The sequence below is a fragment of the Scyliorhinus torazame genome, chromosome 22, assembly GCF_047496885.1.
Source record: "Scyliorhinus torazame isolate Kashiwa2021f chromosome 22, sScyTor2.1, whole genome shotgun sequence".
Classification (NCBI taxonomy): domain Eukaryota; kingdom Metazoa; phylum Chordata; class Chondrichthyes; order Carcharhiniformes; family Scyliorhinidae; genus Scyliorhinus; species Scyliorhinus torazame.
The window spans coordinates 17,631,462-17,646,461 of record NC_092728.1 but is presented as its reverse complement, the minus strand read 5'-3'; the positions used below and the strand labels follow the sequence as shown (position 1 = coordinate 17,646,461).

The window sequence follows — 15,000 nt, the reverse complement described above, 5'->3', positions numbered from 1 at the left end:
GGGGACAGAGAGAGAGAGATGGGGGACAGAGAGAGAGATGGGGGACAGAGAGAGAGATGGGGGACAGAGAGAGAGATGGGGGACAGAGAGAGAGATGGGGGACAGAGAGAGAGATGGGGGACAGAGAGAGAGATGGGGGACAGAGAGAGAGATGGGGAGACAGAGAGAGAGATGGGGAGACAGAGAGAGAGATGGGGGGCAGAGAGAGAGATGGGGGGCAGAGAGAGAGATGGGGGGGGACAGAGAGAGAGATGGGGGCAGAGAGAGAGAGATGGGGGCAGAGAGAGAGATGGGGGGCAGAGAGAGAGATGGGGGGGGGGGCAGAGAGAGATATGGGGGCAGAGAGAGTGATGGGGGGACAGAGAGAGAGAGGGGGGACAGAGAGAGAGATGGGGGACAGAGGAGAGAGAGGGGACAGAGAGAGAGATGGGGGGCAGAGAGAGAGAGGGGGGCAGAGAGAGAGATGGGGGGACAGTGAGAGATGGGGGACAGAGAGAGAGAGATGGGGGGACAGCGAGAGAGATGGGGGGACAGCGAGAGGATTGGGGCCAGATAGAGAGATGGGGGGCAGAGAGAGAGAGGGGGGGCAGAGAGAGAGATGGGGGGGACAGAGAGAGAGATGGGGGGACAGAGAGAGAGATGGGGGACAGAGAGAGAGATGGGGGACAGAGAGAGAGATTGGGGGACAGAGAGAGAGATGGAGGGCAGAGAGAGAGATGGGGGGCAGAGAGAGAGATGGGGGGCAGAGAGAGAGATGGGGGGCAGAGAGAGAGATGGGGGGGGGGGACAGAGAGAGAGATGGGGGACAGAGAGAGAGTTGGGGGCAGAGAGAGATGGGGGGCAAAGAGAGAGATGGGGGGCAGAGAGAGAGATGGGGGGGACAGAGAGAGAGATGGGGGGCAGAGAGAGAGATGGGGGGCAGAGAGAGAGATGGGGGGCAGAGAGAGAGATGGGGGGCAGAGAGAGAGATGGGGGCAGAGAGAGAGATGGGGGGCAGAGAGAGAGATGGGGGGCAGAGAGAGAGATGGGGGGGCAGTGAGAGAGTGGGGGGGCAGTGAGAGAGAGATGGGGGGCAGAGAGAGATGGGGGGCAGAGAGAGATGGGGGAGCAGAGAGAGAGATGGGGGAGCAGAGAGAGAGATGGGGGGGCAGAGAGAGAGATGGGGGGGCAGAGAGAGAGATGGGGGGGCAGAGAGAGAGAGATGGGGGCAGAGAGAGAGATGGGGGACAGAGAGAGAGATGGGGGACAGAGAGAGAGATGGGGGACAGAGAGAGAGATGGGGGGGCAGAGAAAGAGATGGGGACAGAGAGAGAGAGAGAGGGGAGAGAGAGAGATGGGGGGACAGAGAGAGAGATGGGGGGCAGAGAGCGAGATGGGGGGCAGAGAGAGAGATGGGGGGCAGAGAGAGAGATGGGGGGCAGAGAGAGAGATGGGGGGCAGAGAGAGAGATGGGGGGCAGAGAGAGAGATGGGGGGCAGAGAGAGAGATGGGGGGCAGAGAGAGAGATGAGGGGCAGAGAGAGAGAGATGGGGGCGACAGAGAGAGAGATAGGGGCAGAGAGAGAGAGATGGGGGGGACAGAGAGAGTTGGGGGGCAGAGAGAGAGATGGGGGGCAGAGAGAGAGATGGGGGGCAGAGAGAGAGATGGGGGGCAGAGAGAGAGATGGGGGGCAGAGAGAGAGATGGGGGGCAGAGAGAGAGATGGGGGGCAGAGAGAGTGATGGGGGGCAGAGAGAGAGAGATGGGGGGCAGAGAGAGAGATGGGGGGCAGAGAGAGAGATGGGGGCAGAGAGAGAGATGGGGGGCAGAGAGAGAGATGGGGGGCAGGGAGAGAGATGGGGGGGGCAGAGAGAGAGATGGGGGGGCAGAGAGAGAGATGGGGGGGGCAGAGAGAGAGATGGGGGGGGCAGAGAGAGAGATGGGGGGGCAGGGAGAGAGATGGGGGGGGCAGAGAGAGAGATGGGAGGGCAGAGAGAGAAATGGGGGGGCAGAGAGAGAGATGGGGGGGGCAGAGAGAGAGATGGGGGGGGCAGAGAGAGAGATGGGGGGGGCAGAGAGAGAGATGGGGGGGCAGTGAGAGAGTGGGGGGGGCAGTGAGAGAGAGATGGGGGGCAGAGAGAGAGATGGGGGGGGCAGAGAGAGAGATGGGGGGGCAGAGAGAAAGATGGGGGGGCAGAGAGAGAGATGGGGGGGCAGAGAGAGAGATGGGGGGGCAGAGAGAGAGAGATGGGGGCAGAGAGAGAGATGGGGGGGGCAGAGAAAGAGATGGGGACAGAGCGAGAGAGAGAGAGAGGGGAGAGAGAGAGATGGGGGGACAGAGAGAGAGATGGGGTGCAGAGAGCGAGATGGGGGGCAGAGAGAGAGATGGGGGGCAGAGAGAGAGATGAGGGGCAGAGAGAGAGAGGGGGCAGAGAGAGAGATGGGGGGCAGAGAGAGAGATGGGGGACAGAGAGAGAGAGAGGGGGCAGGGAGAGAGATGGGGGGCAGAGAGAGAGATGGGGGTGACAGAGAGCGAGACAGGGGCAGAGAGAGAGAGATGGGGGGACAGAGAGAGATGGGGGGAAGAGAGAGAGATGGGGGGACAGAGAGAGAGATGGGGGACAGAGAGAGAGATGGGGGGCAGAGAGAGAGATGGGGGGCAGAGAGAGAGATGGGGGGACACAGAGAGAGATGGGGGTGGGGTACAAAGAGAGATGGGGAGACCCGCACGGAGCGGGACGACACGCGGAGGGACACACACACATGCAGAGGTGGGTAAAGAGGGAGAGGGGGGGCCGAAAGAAAGGGGGCAGTGAGGGAGAGGGGACAGGGGGAAGGAGGGACAGGTAGAAGGAGGGAGAGGGGGGGGGAAAGGAGGGGGTGGGAGGAGGGGGAGAGGGGGAAGGGGGAGAGGGGGAAGGGGGAGAGGGGGAAGGGGGAGAGGGGGAAGGGGGGGAGGGGGAAGGGGGAGAGGGGGAAGGGGGAGAGGGGGAAGGGGGAGAGGGGGAAGGGGGAGAGGGGAAGGAGGGAGAGTGGGGAAGGAGTGAGAGAGATAAATTGAGTGTGAGACTCACCATACAACATTGGAGGAGGGCAGGAGATTGAGGGAATCAAAACTTCATTTGTTCAGTGTCGAGCGGACACAGATGGGGCCGATGTCCAGAGGATGGCTCACCACAACTGGAGAGTGGGGAACACCGGGCGGGAGAGGAGGGGGGGGGTCACGATTCCAGGATCCGAGGGAGGCCATTTTGGACTGAGGCGTGGAGAAATCGCTTCACTCCGAACGTTGGGAATGGTGGGAATTCTCCAGCCCAGCGGAAGCTCTGCCGAGTATATTTGAGACGGGAAGCTGTGAAAGATTTTCCAGATGCCCGAGGGATACGAGGACCCGAGGCAGGAGGTCAGCCCCGACGGCACTGAGGGGCGGTGCAGGCTCAAGGGGCTGATTGGCCTCCTCCTGTTCCTCGAGATACCAGTGCCTCCTATTGGGCAATCCTCGTTGGAGAGTCTGAATCCTCCAATTGGGAATCTGAGTGAGGGCTTTGGATCGAACCGAGTTAAGACAAGGGAGCAGTGATTTAAGTCAGCTCTCCATGTTAACCCCCGGCAATCAGGCGCTAAAATAATCCGCATTTACCAGGCCGGAGAGGCGGAAAGCGAGAGAAACAAAATCCACGCGCCACAGCGGCACCTCTGGTGGGAGGGTGAAATGACAGCGTGACATGTTGACATGGGGAAACCTCATGATCAATTTTTGACGGGCGCAAGGAACGGCGAGCGCGTCGCCAGAACCGGCCGCGGATTCTTCTGGAAGCCACTTACAATCATGGGACCCTTGTTGTTTTCCCGGTACTTGGGCTGAAAGAAAAAGTAAACGATGGTGGCAGCCGCAGAGTAGAGGAAAGCGAAGACGGCAATGGTGACGAAGAACTCAGCGGAGGAGGAGTAGTCGCCGGTCAGGAAGTACCGCTCGGTCCTCTCCCCCTTGCAAGCCGGTGCGTCGAAGTACACCTGGTGCAGCCTGCGGGCGAGAGAACATTGGGCGGAATCAGTGAGCGCTTCCCGAACTCCCGGCAGGAATCGCTGGATCGAGGGTCCCTTTTCCAGAGATCCACCCCTCAACTGCTTGTGAATCAGAACTCAACGCCTCTGAAAGGGAGGAGCCGGACAGGTACATGAGGGAGGAAGATATAAAAGGATATGGGGGACAAGAGTACAGGAGCAGGGATGTCTTGCTGCAATTATACGGGGCCTTGGTGAGGCCCCACTCCGGAATAGTTTTGGTCTCCTTACCCGAGGAAGGACGTTGTTGCTCGAGAGGGAGCGCAGCGAAGATTTACCCGGCTGATTCCTGGGATGGCGGGACTGAGGAGAGACTGAGTCGCGAGGATTGTACTCGCTGGAGTTCAGAAGAATCTCATAGAAACCTATAAATTCCGAACATGACTGGACAGGGTAGATGCAGGAAGGATGTTCCTGATGGGGGGGGGGGGGTGGGGGGGTCCAGAACCAGGGGTCACAGTCTGAGGATACGGGGTCGGAGTGATTAGAACCCGAGGGCACAGCCTCAGACTGAAGGCTTTAAAACAGAGATGAGGAGGGATTTCTTCAGCCAGAGGGTGGTGAATCTGTGGGACTCTCTGCCGCAGAAGGCTGTGGAGGCCAATTCGCTGAGCGTCTTTATTTATTTTTTAAAAAATATTTTTTATTAAGGTTTTTTAACAACACAATTTTTTTCCCCCTTACAAACAATCACACCGCCCCGTAACAAAATAACGCAAATTCTCCCTGAGCAAGATATATACATGACAAGATGGTATATTTACATAGCTTTACACACTGGCTCTTGGCCGCGCGTACCGTTTCCCCCCACCCTCCATGCTATCTCCCGCTCGTCCATCCCCTCAAACAGTCTCTCGTTCCCCCCTCCCCACCCCTCCCAGGGTTGCTGCTGCTGCTGACCGACCTTCTTCTAACGCTCCGCGAGATAGTCTCTTCCACTGCCTGTAGAACCCCTGCGCAGACCCTCTCAAAGCGAACTTAATTCTCTCCAACTTTATGAACCCAGCCATATCATTTATCCAGGCCTCCAGGTTGGGGGGCTTCGCCTCCTTCCACAATAGCAAGATCCTTCGCCGGGCTACTAGGGACGCAAAGGCCAGAATTCCGGCCTCTTTCGCCTCCTGCACTCCCGGCTCATCCGGGATATTGCTAGCCCCCAGCTTGGCTTGTCCCGGACTTTCACCACCTGGGATATTGCTCCCGCCAGTCCTCTCCAGAACCCCTCCAATGCCGGGCATGACCAAAACATACGGACATGGTTCGCCGGGCTCCCTGAACATCTTTCACATCTATCCTCTACCCCAAAGAACCTACTCAGCCTCGCCGAGTGTCTTTAAGACAGAGATAGATAGGTTCTTGATTAATAAGGGGATCAGGGGTTATGGGGAGAAGGCAGGAGAATGGGGATGAGAAAATATCAGCCATGATTGAATGGCGGAGCAGACTCGATGGGCCGAGTGGCCTAATTCAGCTCCTATGTCTTATGATAATCAGTGATGAAGAGAAACTTCTCCCAGAGAGTGGTCGGCCTGTGGAATTTGTTACCACAGGAAGTAGCTGAGGCCAAAACATTGTATGTTTTCAAAAAGCAGTTAGATATACCACTTAGATCATAGAATTTACAGTGCCTTTACATATCCTCGGAGCCCAGTAACCCCCAATTAACCTTTATGGACACTAAGGGCAATTTTGGACACTAAGGGCAATTTATCACGGCCAATCCACCTAACCTGCACGTCTTTGGACTGCGGGAGGAAACCGGAGCACCCGGAGGAAACCCACACACACACGGGGAGAATGTGCAGACTCCGCACAGACAGTGACCCAAGCCGGGAATCGAACCAGGGACCCCTGGCGCTGTGAAGCAATTGTGCGAACCACTGTGCTACCGCGCTTCCCCTTAGGGCGAAGGGGGTCAAAGGATATGGGGGAAAGTGGGATTAGGCTATTGAGTTGCCGACGATCAGCCATGATTGTGATGAATGACGGAGCAGGCTCCTCCTGCTATTTTCTATGATTGGGGACAGAAAACACCAACGGGGAGAAGAGAGGCCGAATGGACTGTTTCTGGAGCTGTATGCTGTCATGTGAGTGTACCTTTAAGAAATGGGTCTTTATAAATGGGTGCGTATATAAATATCTGTAGTGAGAGTACCTTTAAGAAATGGGTGTTTATTACTGCAGTGATGTCAGAGAGTGGGTGGGGCTGGACTGTGTCAGCGTTTTACTTTCGTTTTAGGCTGATTGCTGCAGGGTGTGTTTTAGTTTCGTTTTCGGAGCTGGATAGCTGCAGTCACAGCCAGAAGGTGTATTAGTCTCTCTCTGTAATCTAGAGACTGTAAATCGATCCTGGTGATTTAAAACTAATAACAGTAGTGACTTTAACCTGATGGGCTTCTGGTAAAAGGTGTTTTAAGTCATATGGATGTTAAAAAGAAAGCTTAAAGGATTACTTAGTGTTGTATTCTTTGGGGGTTGTATTTGAATTAATGGTTGCTAAGATGTTCACTGTATGTTTTAAAAAGGTTAACTTGAGTTCATAGAATAAACATTGTTTTGTTTTAAAAAATACTTTTCCATTTCTGCTGTCCCACACCTGTAGAGTGGGCCGTGTGCTCCCCACAGCACAATCTAGTAAAAGTTGTGGGTCAGGTGAACTCCATGATACACTTTGGGGTTCTCTAAACCCTGGCCCATAACACTGCCTGTAATGAATAGAGCTTCGTGGATCCGAGTTTATTAATTGGGGAATAGATTCAAAAATCAGAAACCTTTATTAAATACCCCTCTGGAAAGGGCAGCACGGTGGTGCAGTGGGTTAGCACTGCTGCCTCACGGCGCCGAGATCCCAGGTTCGATCCCGGCCCTGGGTCACTGTCCGTGTGGAGTTTGCACATTCTCCCAGTGTCTGCGAGGGTTTCGCCCCCACAACCCAAAGATGTGCGGGTTAGGTGGATTGGCCGCGGCTAAATTGCCCCTTAATTGGAAAAAAAGAATTGGGTACGCTAAATTGAGAAAAGATCTCTGGAATATCGCGTCCGATTATGATCCGGGGGGAGCAGAGGAGAATTGTGATCGGGAAGGCACAGCTCGAAAGGGGCGGAGGGAGCAGACTCGCCCTCGAAAAGAGGGCAATGGAGATATTGCTGAAGGGGCAAGTGGTCAGGTGTGCCCGGGAGGCGGTGATGATTTCACCCGAGGATCACGCGCCTCAGGCGAGGGGGGCAAGGTTGAGAAGGGGGGGGGGCCTACACGGATCACCTCAGCCGGCAACGGAAATCGAACCCGCGGCTGTGAGCCTCGCTTCGCATCACGGACCAGCCGTCCGGCCGCCGGCCCCCTCGTGGGGGTTGGCGGGCCGAGTGAGGGGCAGGAAGCACGCCCGGTTTTTAAACACCACTTTGCCACACTGCGCGTTACCTGAATGGATATTCAAACTGCACCCTAATGTCGAGGTTGCTCTCGCTCCTGTTGATGCACTCGACGCTGAGGCGGAATTCTCCGGAATAGCTGCCGCAAGTTGCAAACGCAAAGATGGCAAAAATCTGCGGGAGACAAAGAACGATAGCGAGATGATGAGAGAGGGTCCGAGTTGGGGCTCCGACACACACGCAGGGAAATCGTTCATCAAGAACGGGTGACAACACTGCAAGTGGTACACGGGGCAATGCTTCTCCATGTCTGCCTCTCCCTCGCTATCTGCCTCCGGATCTGTCTCTGTCTGTCTGTCGTCTTCTCTCCCGACAGGCGGCGAGCGGGAGCGGGACAGGCGGCGAGCGGGAGCGGGACAGGCGGCGAGCGGGAGCGGGACAGGCGGCGAGCGGGAGCGGGACAGGCGGCGAGCGGGAGCGGGACAGGCGGCGAGCGGGAGCGGGACAGGCGGCGAGCGGGAGCGGGACAGGCGGCGAGCGGGAGCGGGACAGGCGGCGAGCGGGAGCGGGACAGGCGGCGAGCGGGACAGGCGGCGAGCGGGAGCGGGACAGGCGGCGAGCGGGAGCGGGACAGGCGGCGAGCGGGAGCGGGACAGGCGGCGAGCGGGAGCGGGACAGGCGGCGAGCGGGAGCGGGACAGGCGGCGAGCGGGAGCGGGACAGGCGGCGAGCGGGAGCGGGACAGGCGGCGAGCGGGACAGGCGGCGAGCGGGAGCGGGACAGGCGGCGAGCGGGAGCGGGACAGGCGGCGAGCGGGAGCGCGACAGGCGGCGAGCGGGAGCGCGACAGGCGGCGAGCGGGAGCGGGACAGGCGGCGAGCGGGAGCGGGACAGGCGGCGAGCGGGAGCAGGACAGGCGGCGAGCGGGACAGGCGGCGAGCGGGAGCGGGACAGGCGGCGAGCGGGAGCGGGACAGGCGGCGAGCGGGAGCGCGACAGGCGGCGAGCGGGAGCGCGACAGGCGGCGAGCGGGAGCGCGACAGGCGGCGAGCGGGAGCGCGACAGGCGGCGAGCGGGAGTGCAGCAGGCGGCGAGTGGGAGCGTGACAGGCAGCGAGCGGGAGCGCGACAGGCAGCGAGCGGGAGCGCGACAGGCGGCGAGTAACAGGCGGCGAGCAGGAGCGTGGCAGGCAGCAAGCGGGAGCGCGACAAGCAGCGAGTGACAGGCGGCGAGCAGGAGCGTGGCAGGCAGCGAGCGGGAGCGCAGCAGGCGGCGAGTGACAGGCAGCGAGCGGGAGTGCGACAGGCGGCGAGCAGGAGCGCGGCAGGCGGCAAGCGGGAGCGGGACAGGCGGTGAGTGACAGGCGAGGCGACAGGCGGCGAGTGGGAACGCGACAGGCGGCGAGCGCGACAGGCGGCGAGTGGGAGCGTGACAAGCGGCGAGTGGGAGCGCGACAGGCGGCTAGCATGACAGGCGGCGAGCGTGACAGGCGGCGAGCGGGAGAGCGACAGGCGGCGAGCGGGAGAGCGACAGGCGGCGAGCGGGAGAGCGACAGGCGGCGAGCGAGAGAGCGACAGGCGGCGAGCGAGAGAGCGACAGGCGGCGAGCGGGAGAGCGACAGGCGGCGAGGGGGAGAGCGACAGGCGGGAGAGCGACAGGCGGCGAGCGAGAGAGCGACAGGCGGCGAGCGAGAGAGCGACAGGCAGCGAGCGGGAGAGCAACAGGCGGCGAGCGGGAGAGCGACAGGTGGGAGAGCGACAGGCGGCGAGCGAGAGAGCGACAGGCGGCGAGCGACAGGCGGCGAGCGGGAGATCGACAGGCGGCGAGCGACAGGCGGCGAGCGGGAGAGCGACAGGCGGCGAGTGGGAGATCGACAGGTGGGAGAGCGACAGGCGGCGAGCGAGAGAGCGACAGGCGGCGAGCGGGAGATCGACAGGCGGCGAGCGACAGGCGGCGAGCGGGAGAGCGACAGGCGGCGAGCGACAGGCGGCGAACGGGAGCGGGACAGGCGGCGAGCGGGAGCGGGACAGGCGGCGAGCGGGAGCGGGACAGGCGGCGAGCGGGAGAGGGACAGGCGGCGAGCGGGAGCGGGACAGGCGGCGAGCGGGAGCGGGACAGGCGGCGAGCGGGAGCGGGACAGGCGGCGAGCGGCAGCGCGACAGGCGGCGAGCGGCAGCGCGACAGGCGGCGAGCGGCAGCGCGACAGGCGGCGAGCGGGAGCGTGGCAGGTAGCGAGCGGGAGCGCGGCAGGCGGCGAGTGGGAGCGTGACAGGCAGCGAGCAGGAGCGCGACAGGCGGCGAGTGACAGGCGGCGAGCAGGAGCGTGGCAGGCAGCAAGCGGGAGCGCGACAGGCAGCGAGTGACAGGCGGCGAGCAGGAGCGTGGCAGGCAGCGAGCGGGAGCGCAGCAGGCGGCGAGTGACAGGCAGCGAGCGGGAGTGCGACAGGCAGCGAGCAGGAGCGCGGCAGGCGGCAAGCGGGAGCGGGACAGGCGGCGAGCGGGAGCGCGACAGGTGGTGAGTGACAGGCGACGCGACAGGCGGCGAGCGCGACAGGCGGCGAGTGGGAACGCGACAGGCGGCGAGCGCGACAGGCGGCGAGTGGGAGCGCGACAGGCGGCTAGCACGACAGGCGGCGAGCGGGAACGCGACAGGTGGCGAGCGTGACAGACGGCGAGCGGGAGAGCGACAGGCGGCGAGCGGGAGAGCGACAGGCGGCGAGCTAGAGAGCGACAGGCGGCGAGCGGGAGCGGGACAGGCGGCGAGCGGGAGCGGGACAGGCGGCGAGCGGGAGCGGGACAGGCGGCGAGCGGGAGCGGGACAGGCGGCGAGCGGGAGCGGGACAGGCGGCGAGCGGGAGCGGGACAGGCGGCGAGCGGGAGCGGGACAGGCGGCGAGCGGGAGCGGGACAGGCGGCGAGCGGGACAGGCGGCGAGCGGGAGCGGGACAGGCGGCGAGCGGGAGCGGGACAGGCGGCGAGCGGGAGCGCGACAGGCGGCGAGCGGGGAGCGCGACAGGCGGCGAGCGGGAGAGAGACAGGCGGCGAGCGGGAGCGCGACAGGCGGCGAGCGGGAGTGCAGCAGGCGGCGAGTGGGAGCGTGACAGGCAGCGAGCGGGAGCGTGGCAGGCAGCGAGCGGGGAGCGCGACAGGCGGCGAGTAACAGGCGGCGAGCAGGAGCGTGGCAGGCAGCAAGCGGGAGCGCGACAGGCAGCGAGTGACAGGCGGCGAGCAGGAGCGTGGCAGGCAGCGAGCGGGAGCGCAGCAGGCGGCGAGTGACAGGCAGCGAGCGGGAGTGCGACAGGCGGCGAGCAGGAGCGCGGCAGGCGGCAAGCGGGAGCGGGACAGGCGGTGAGTGACAGGCGAGGCGACAGGCGGCGAGTGGGAACGCGACAGGCGGCGAGCGCGACAGGCGGCGAGTGGGAGCGTGACAAGCGGCGAGTGGGAGCGCGACAGGCGGCTAGCATGACAGGCGGCGAGCGTGACAGGCGGCGAGCGGGAGAGCGACAGGCGGCGAGCGGGAGAGCGACAGGCGGCGAGCGAGAGAGCGACAGGCGGCGAGCGAGAGAGCGACAGGCGGCGAGCGGGAGAGCGACAGGCGGCGAGCGGGAGAGCGACAGGCGGCGAGCGGGAGAGCGACAGGCGGGAGAGCGACAGGCGGCGAGCGAGAGAGCGACAGGCGGCGAGCGAGAGAGCGACAGGCAGCGAGCGGGAGAGCAACAGGCGGCGAGCGGGAGAGCGACAGGTGGGAGAGCGACAGGCGGCGAGCGAGAGAGCGACAGGCGGCGAGCGACAGGCGGCGAGCGGGAGATCGACAGGCGGCGAGCGGGAGAGCGACAGGCGGCGAGTGGGAGATCGACAGGTGGGAGAGCGACAGGCGGCGAGCGAGAGAGCGACAGGCGGCGAGCGGGAGATCGACAGGCGGCGAGCGACAGGCGGCGAGCGGGAGAGCGACAGGCGGCGAGCGACAGGCGGCGAGCGGGAGCGGGACAGGCGGCGAACGGGAGCGGGACAGGCGGCGAGCGGGAGCGGGACAGGCGGCGAGCGGGAGAGGGACAGGCGGCGAGCGGGAGAGGGACAGGCGGCGAGCGGGAGAGGGACAGGCGGCGAGCGGGAGCGGGACAGGCGGCGAGCGGGAGCGGGACAGGCGGCGAGCGGGAGCGGGACAGGCGGCGAGCGGGAGCGGGACAGGCGGCGAGCGGGAGCGGGACAGGCGGCGAGCGGGAGCGGGACAGGCGGCGAGCGGGAGCGGGACAGGCGGCGAGCGGGAGCGGGACAGGCGGCGAGCGGGAGCGGGACAGGCGGCGAGCGGGAGCGGGACAGGAGGCGAGCGGGAGCGGGACAGGCGGCGAGCGGGAGCGCGACAGGCGGCGAGCGGGAGCGCGACAGGCGGCGAGCGGGAGCGTGGCAGGTAGCGAGCGGGAGCGCGGCAGGCGGCGAGTGGGAGCGTGACAGGCAGCGAGCAGGAGCGCGACAGGCGGCGAGTGACAGGCGGCGAGCAGGAGCGTGGCAGGCAGCAAGCGGGAGCGCGACAGGCAGCGAGTGACAGGCGGTGAGCAGGAGCGTGGCAGGCAGCGAGCGGGAGCGCAGCAGGCGGCGAGTGACAGGCAGCGAGCGGGAGTGCGACAGGCAGCGAGCAGGAGCGCGGCAGGCGGCAAGCGGGAGCGGGACAGGCGGCGAGCGGGAGCGCGACAGGTGGTGAGTGACAGGCGACGCGACAGGCGGCGAGCGCGACAGGCGGCGAGTGGGAACGCGACAGGCGGCGAGCGCGACAGGCGGCGAGTGGGAGCGTGACAAGCGGCGAGTGGGAGCGCGACAGGCGGCTAGCACGACAGGCGGCGAGCGGGAACGCGACAGGTGGCGAGCGTGACAGACGGCGAGCGGGAGAGCGACAGGCGGCGAGCGGGAGAGCGACAGGCGGCGAGCTAGAGAGCGACAGGCGGCGAGCGAGAGAGCGACAGGCGGCGAGCGGGAGAGCGACAGGCAGCGAGCGAGAGAGCGACAGGTGGGAGAGCGACAGGCGGCGAGCGAGAGAGCGACAGGCGGCGAGCGACAGGCGGCGAGCGGGAGATCGACAGGCGGCGAGCGGGAGATCGACAGGCGGCGAGCGACAGGCGGCGAGCGGGAGAGCGACAGGCGGCGAGCGGGAGATCGACAGGCGGCGAGCGAGAGAGCGACAGGCGGCGAGCGGGAGAGCGACAGGCGGCGTGCGGGAGATCGACAGGCGGCGAGCGGGAGATCGACAGGCGGCGAGCGGGAGATCGACAGGCGGCGAGCGGGAGATCGACAGGCGGCGAGCGACAGGCGGCGAGCGGGAGAGCGACAGGCGGCGAGCGACAGGCGGCGAGCGGGAGAAAGAGAGTGACAGAGAGAGAGCGAGACAGAGAGAGAGAGAGACAGAGAGAGAGAGACAGAGACAGAGAGAGAGAGAGAGACAGAGAGAGAGAGAGAGAGAGAGACAGAGACAGAGACAGAGACAGAGACAGAGAGAGAGACAGAGAGAGAGAGAGAGAGACAGAGACAATATGAAGGCCCCTCCCACCACCCATCATGTTTGCAAAGGCAGCTTGTGGTTTAATTATTTTCAAATCTATGAAGATTCACGGGAGTTAGTGAACAAATGTGCTCTAAATTATTTAACGGACAATCTTTAAAAGCTTTGAATAGATAACCTCATTTAAATGCATTAGTGGCTTCATAAATAAATTACAACCTTTCTGAACTTCGGCAAGATCTAACACAGCTTTCTCCCAACTTCCCCTCCGAGACACTGCTGGAAGCTCACAGATACACCCAGCGCACATCTCATTATCACCTTAACCCTAGTGTAAACACATATACTCCCTCTCCACTGTCCCCATCAAACACTCCCAGGACAGGTACAGCACGGGGTTAGATACAGAGTAAAGCTCCCTCAGCACTGACCCTCCGACAGTGCGGCGCTCCCTCAGCACTGACCCTCTGACAGTGCGGCGCTCCCTCAGCACTGACCCTCCGTCAGTGCGGCACTCCCTCAGCACTGACCCTCTGACAGTGCGGCGCTCCCTCAGCACTGACCCTCCAACAGTGCGGCGCTCCCTCAGCACTGACCCTCCGACAGTGCGGCGCTCCCTCAGCACTGATCCTCCAACAGTGCGGCGCTCCCTCAGCACTGACCCTCCGACAGTGCGGCGCTCCCTCAGCACTGACCCTCCGACAGTGCGGCGCTCCCTCAGCACTGTCCCTCCGACAGTGCGGCGCTCCCTCAAGCCTGACCTTCCGACAGTGCAGCGCTCCCCCAGCACTGACCCTCCGACAGTGCGGCGCTCCCTCAGCACTGACCCTCCAACAGTGCGGCGCTCCCTCAGCACTGACCCTCCGACAGTGCGGCGCTCCCTCAGCACTGACCCTCCGACAGTGCGGCGCTCCCTCAGCACTGACCCTCCGACAGTGCGGCGCTCCCTCAGCACTGACCCTCCGACAGTGCGGCGCTCCCTCAGCACTGACCCTCTGACAGTGCGACACAGGTTGGGCATCGATTAGTGGGGGTGGGGGGCTCAACCCACTGAAGTAGGGGGTTCAAATGCATCATTTGGTGCTCCCGAAGAGTAGAACGAGGCATAGTGAGATATAAAGACTGGAGTGAAGCAATGACCTCCGACTGGAAACAGTTCAAAGAAATGTTGGACTTTGAGGAGGCAAGTGCAAATTAATTATTATCGAGAACGTAGAGAACTCATCATCACGGACTACAAATGCCTGTGGAAATCACTGCCTCCTCCTCAATCACATCCTCCTCTGTAACTCACTCCCTCCTCCGTAACTCACACCCTCCGTAACTCACACACTCAGTCACTCACCCAAAGGAGTTCAAACTGGGAGAAATGGAAGAGATTTCCCTTACCGGGGCGAATATCACCATACACATTTATAATAGTCAGAAGCCTCCTCGTTGCCCCCCCCAGTATCGACGGCACAGTGTCTCACAGACAGACTGTCACAGACAGTGTCTCACAGACAGACTGTCACAGACAGACTGCAGTGAGATGGTGTCTGGGACAGAGTCAGATAAGAGCAGCGGGGGAGTGGGGTGAATCGAAACTCTCTGGATCCGCAGGTCTCAGACACTCCAGCCGATTGTTTGCAGGTTCAGCGCTGCCTCCCGAGTGACAACAGCTCCCACTCCCAGCAAGCCGCAGGCTGCACAGTGGAGGATGAGCCGGGGAGTGGGGCTGCAGGTTAACCCTTGCTGAGGCAAGGAGTCTGAAAACATGATCTCCATCTCTCCCTGCGTCTGCCTCGCCATCCCGCTCAGTCTCCCCGTCTCCCGGACCCGCTCCCTCTCCCCGCCTCGCCATCCCGCTCTGTCCCCGCCTCCCGGACCCGCTCCCTCTCCCCGCCTCGCCATCCCGCTCTGTCCCCGCCTCCCGGACCCGCTCAGTCTCCCCGCCTCGCCATCCCGCTCAGTCTCCCCGTCTCCCGGACCCGCTCCCTCTCCCCGCCTCGCCATCCCGCTCAGTCTCCCCGCCTCCCGGACCCGCTCAGTCTCCCCGCCTCCCGGACCCGCTCAGTCTCCCCGCCTCCCGGACCCGCTCAGTCTCCCCGCCTCCCGGA

The 15,000-nt window shown here is 63.2% G+C and overlaps 1 protein-coding gene across 1 annotated transcript in view; it reads right to left on the bottom strand.

Annotated features, from left to right (window-relative positions):
- Nucleotides 1–15,000, bottom strand: part of LOC140399442 (uncharacterized) — a 250,357-nt gene that overhangs the window by 204,695 nt on the left and 30,662 nt on the right. Inside the window, 2 exon segments of the mRNA XM_072489020.1 lie at nucleotides 3,804–4,002; nucleotides 7,464–7,689. Coding sequence (XP_072345121.1) covers nucleotides 3,804–4,002; nucleotides 7,464–7,689 — 425 coding nt within the window.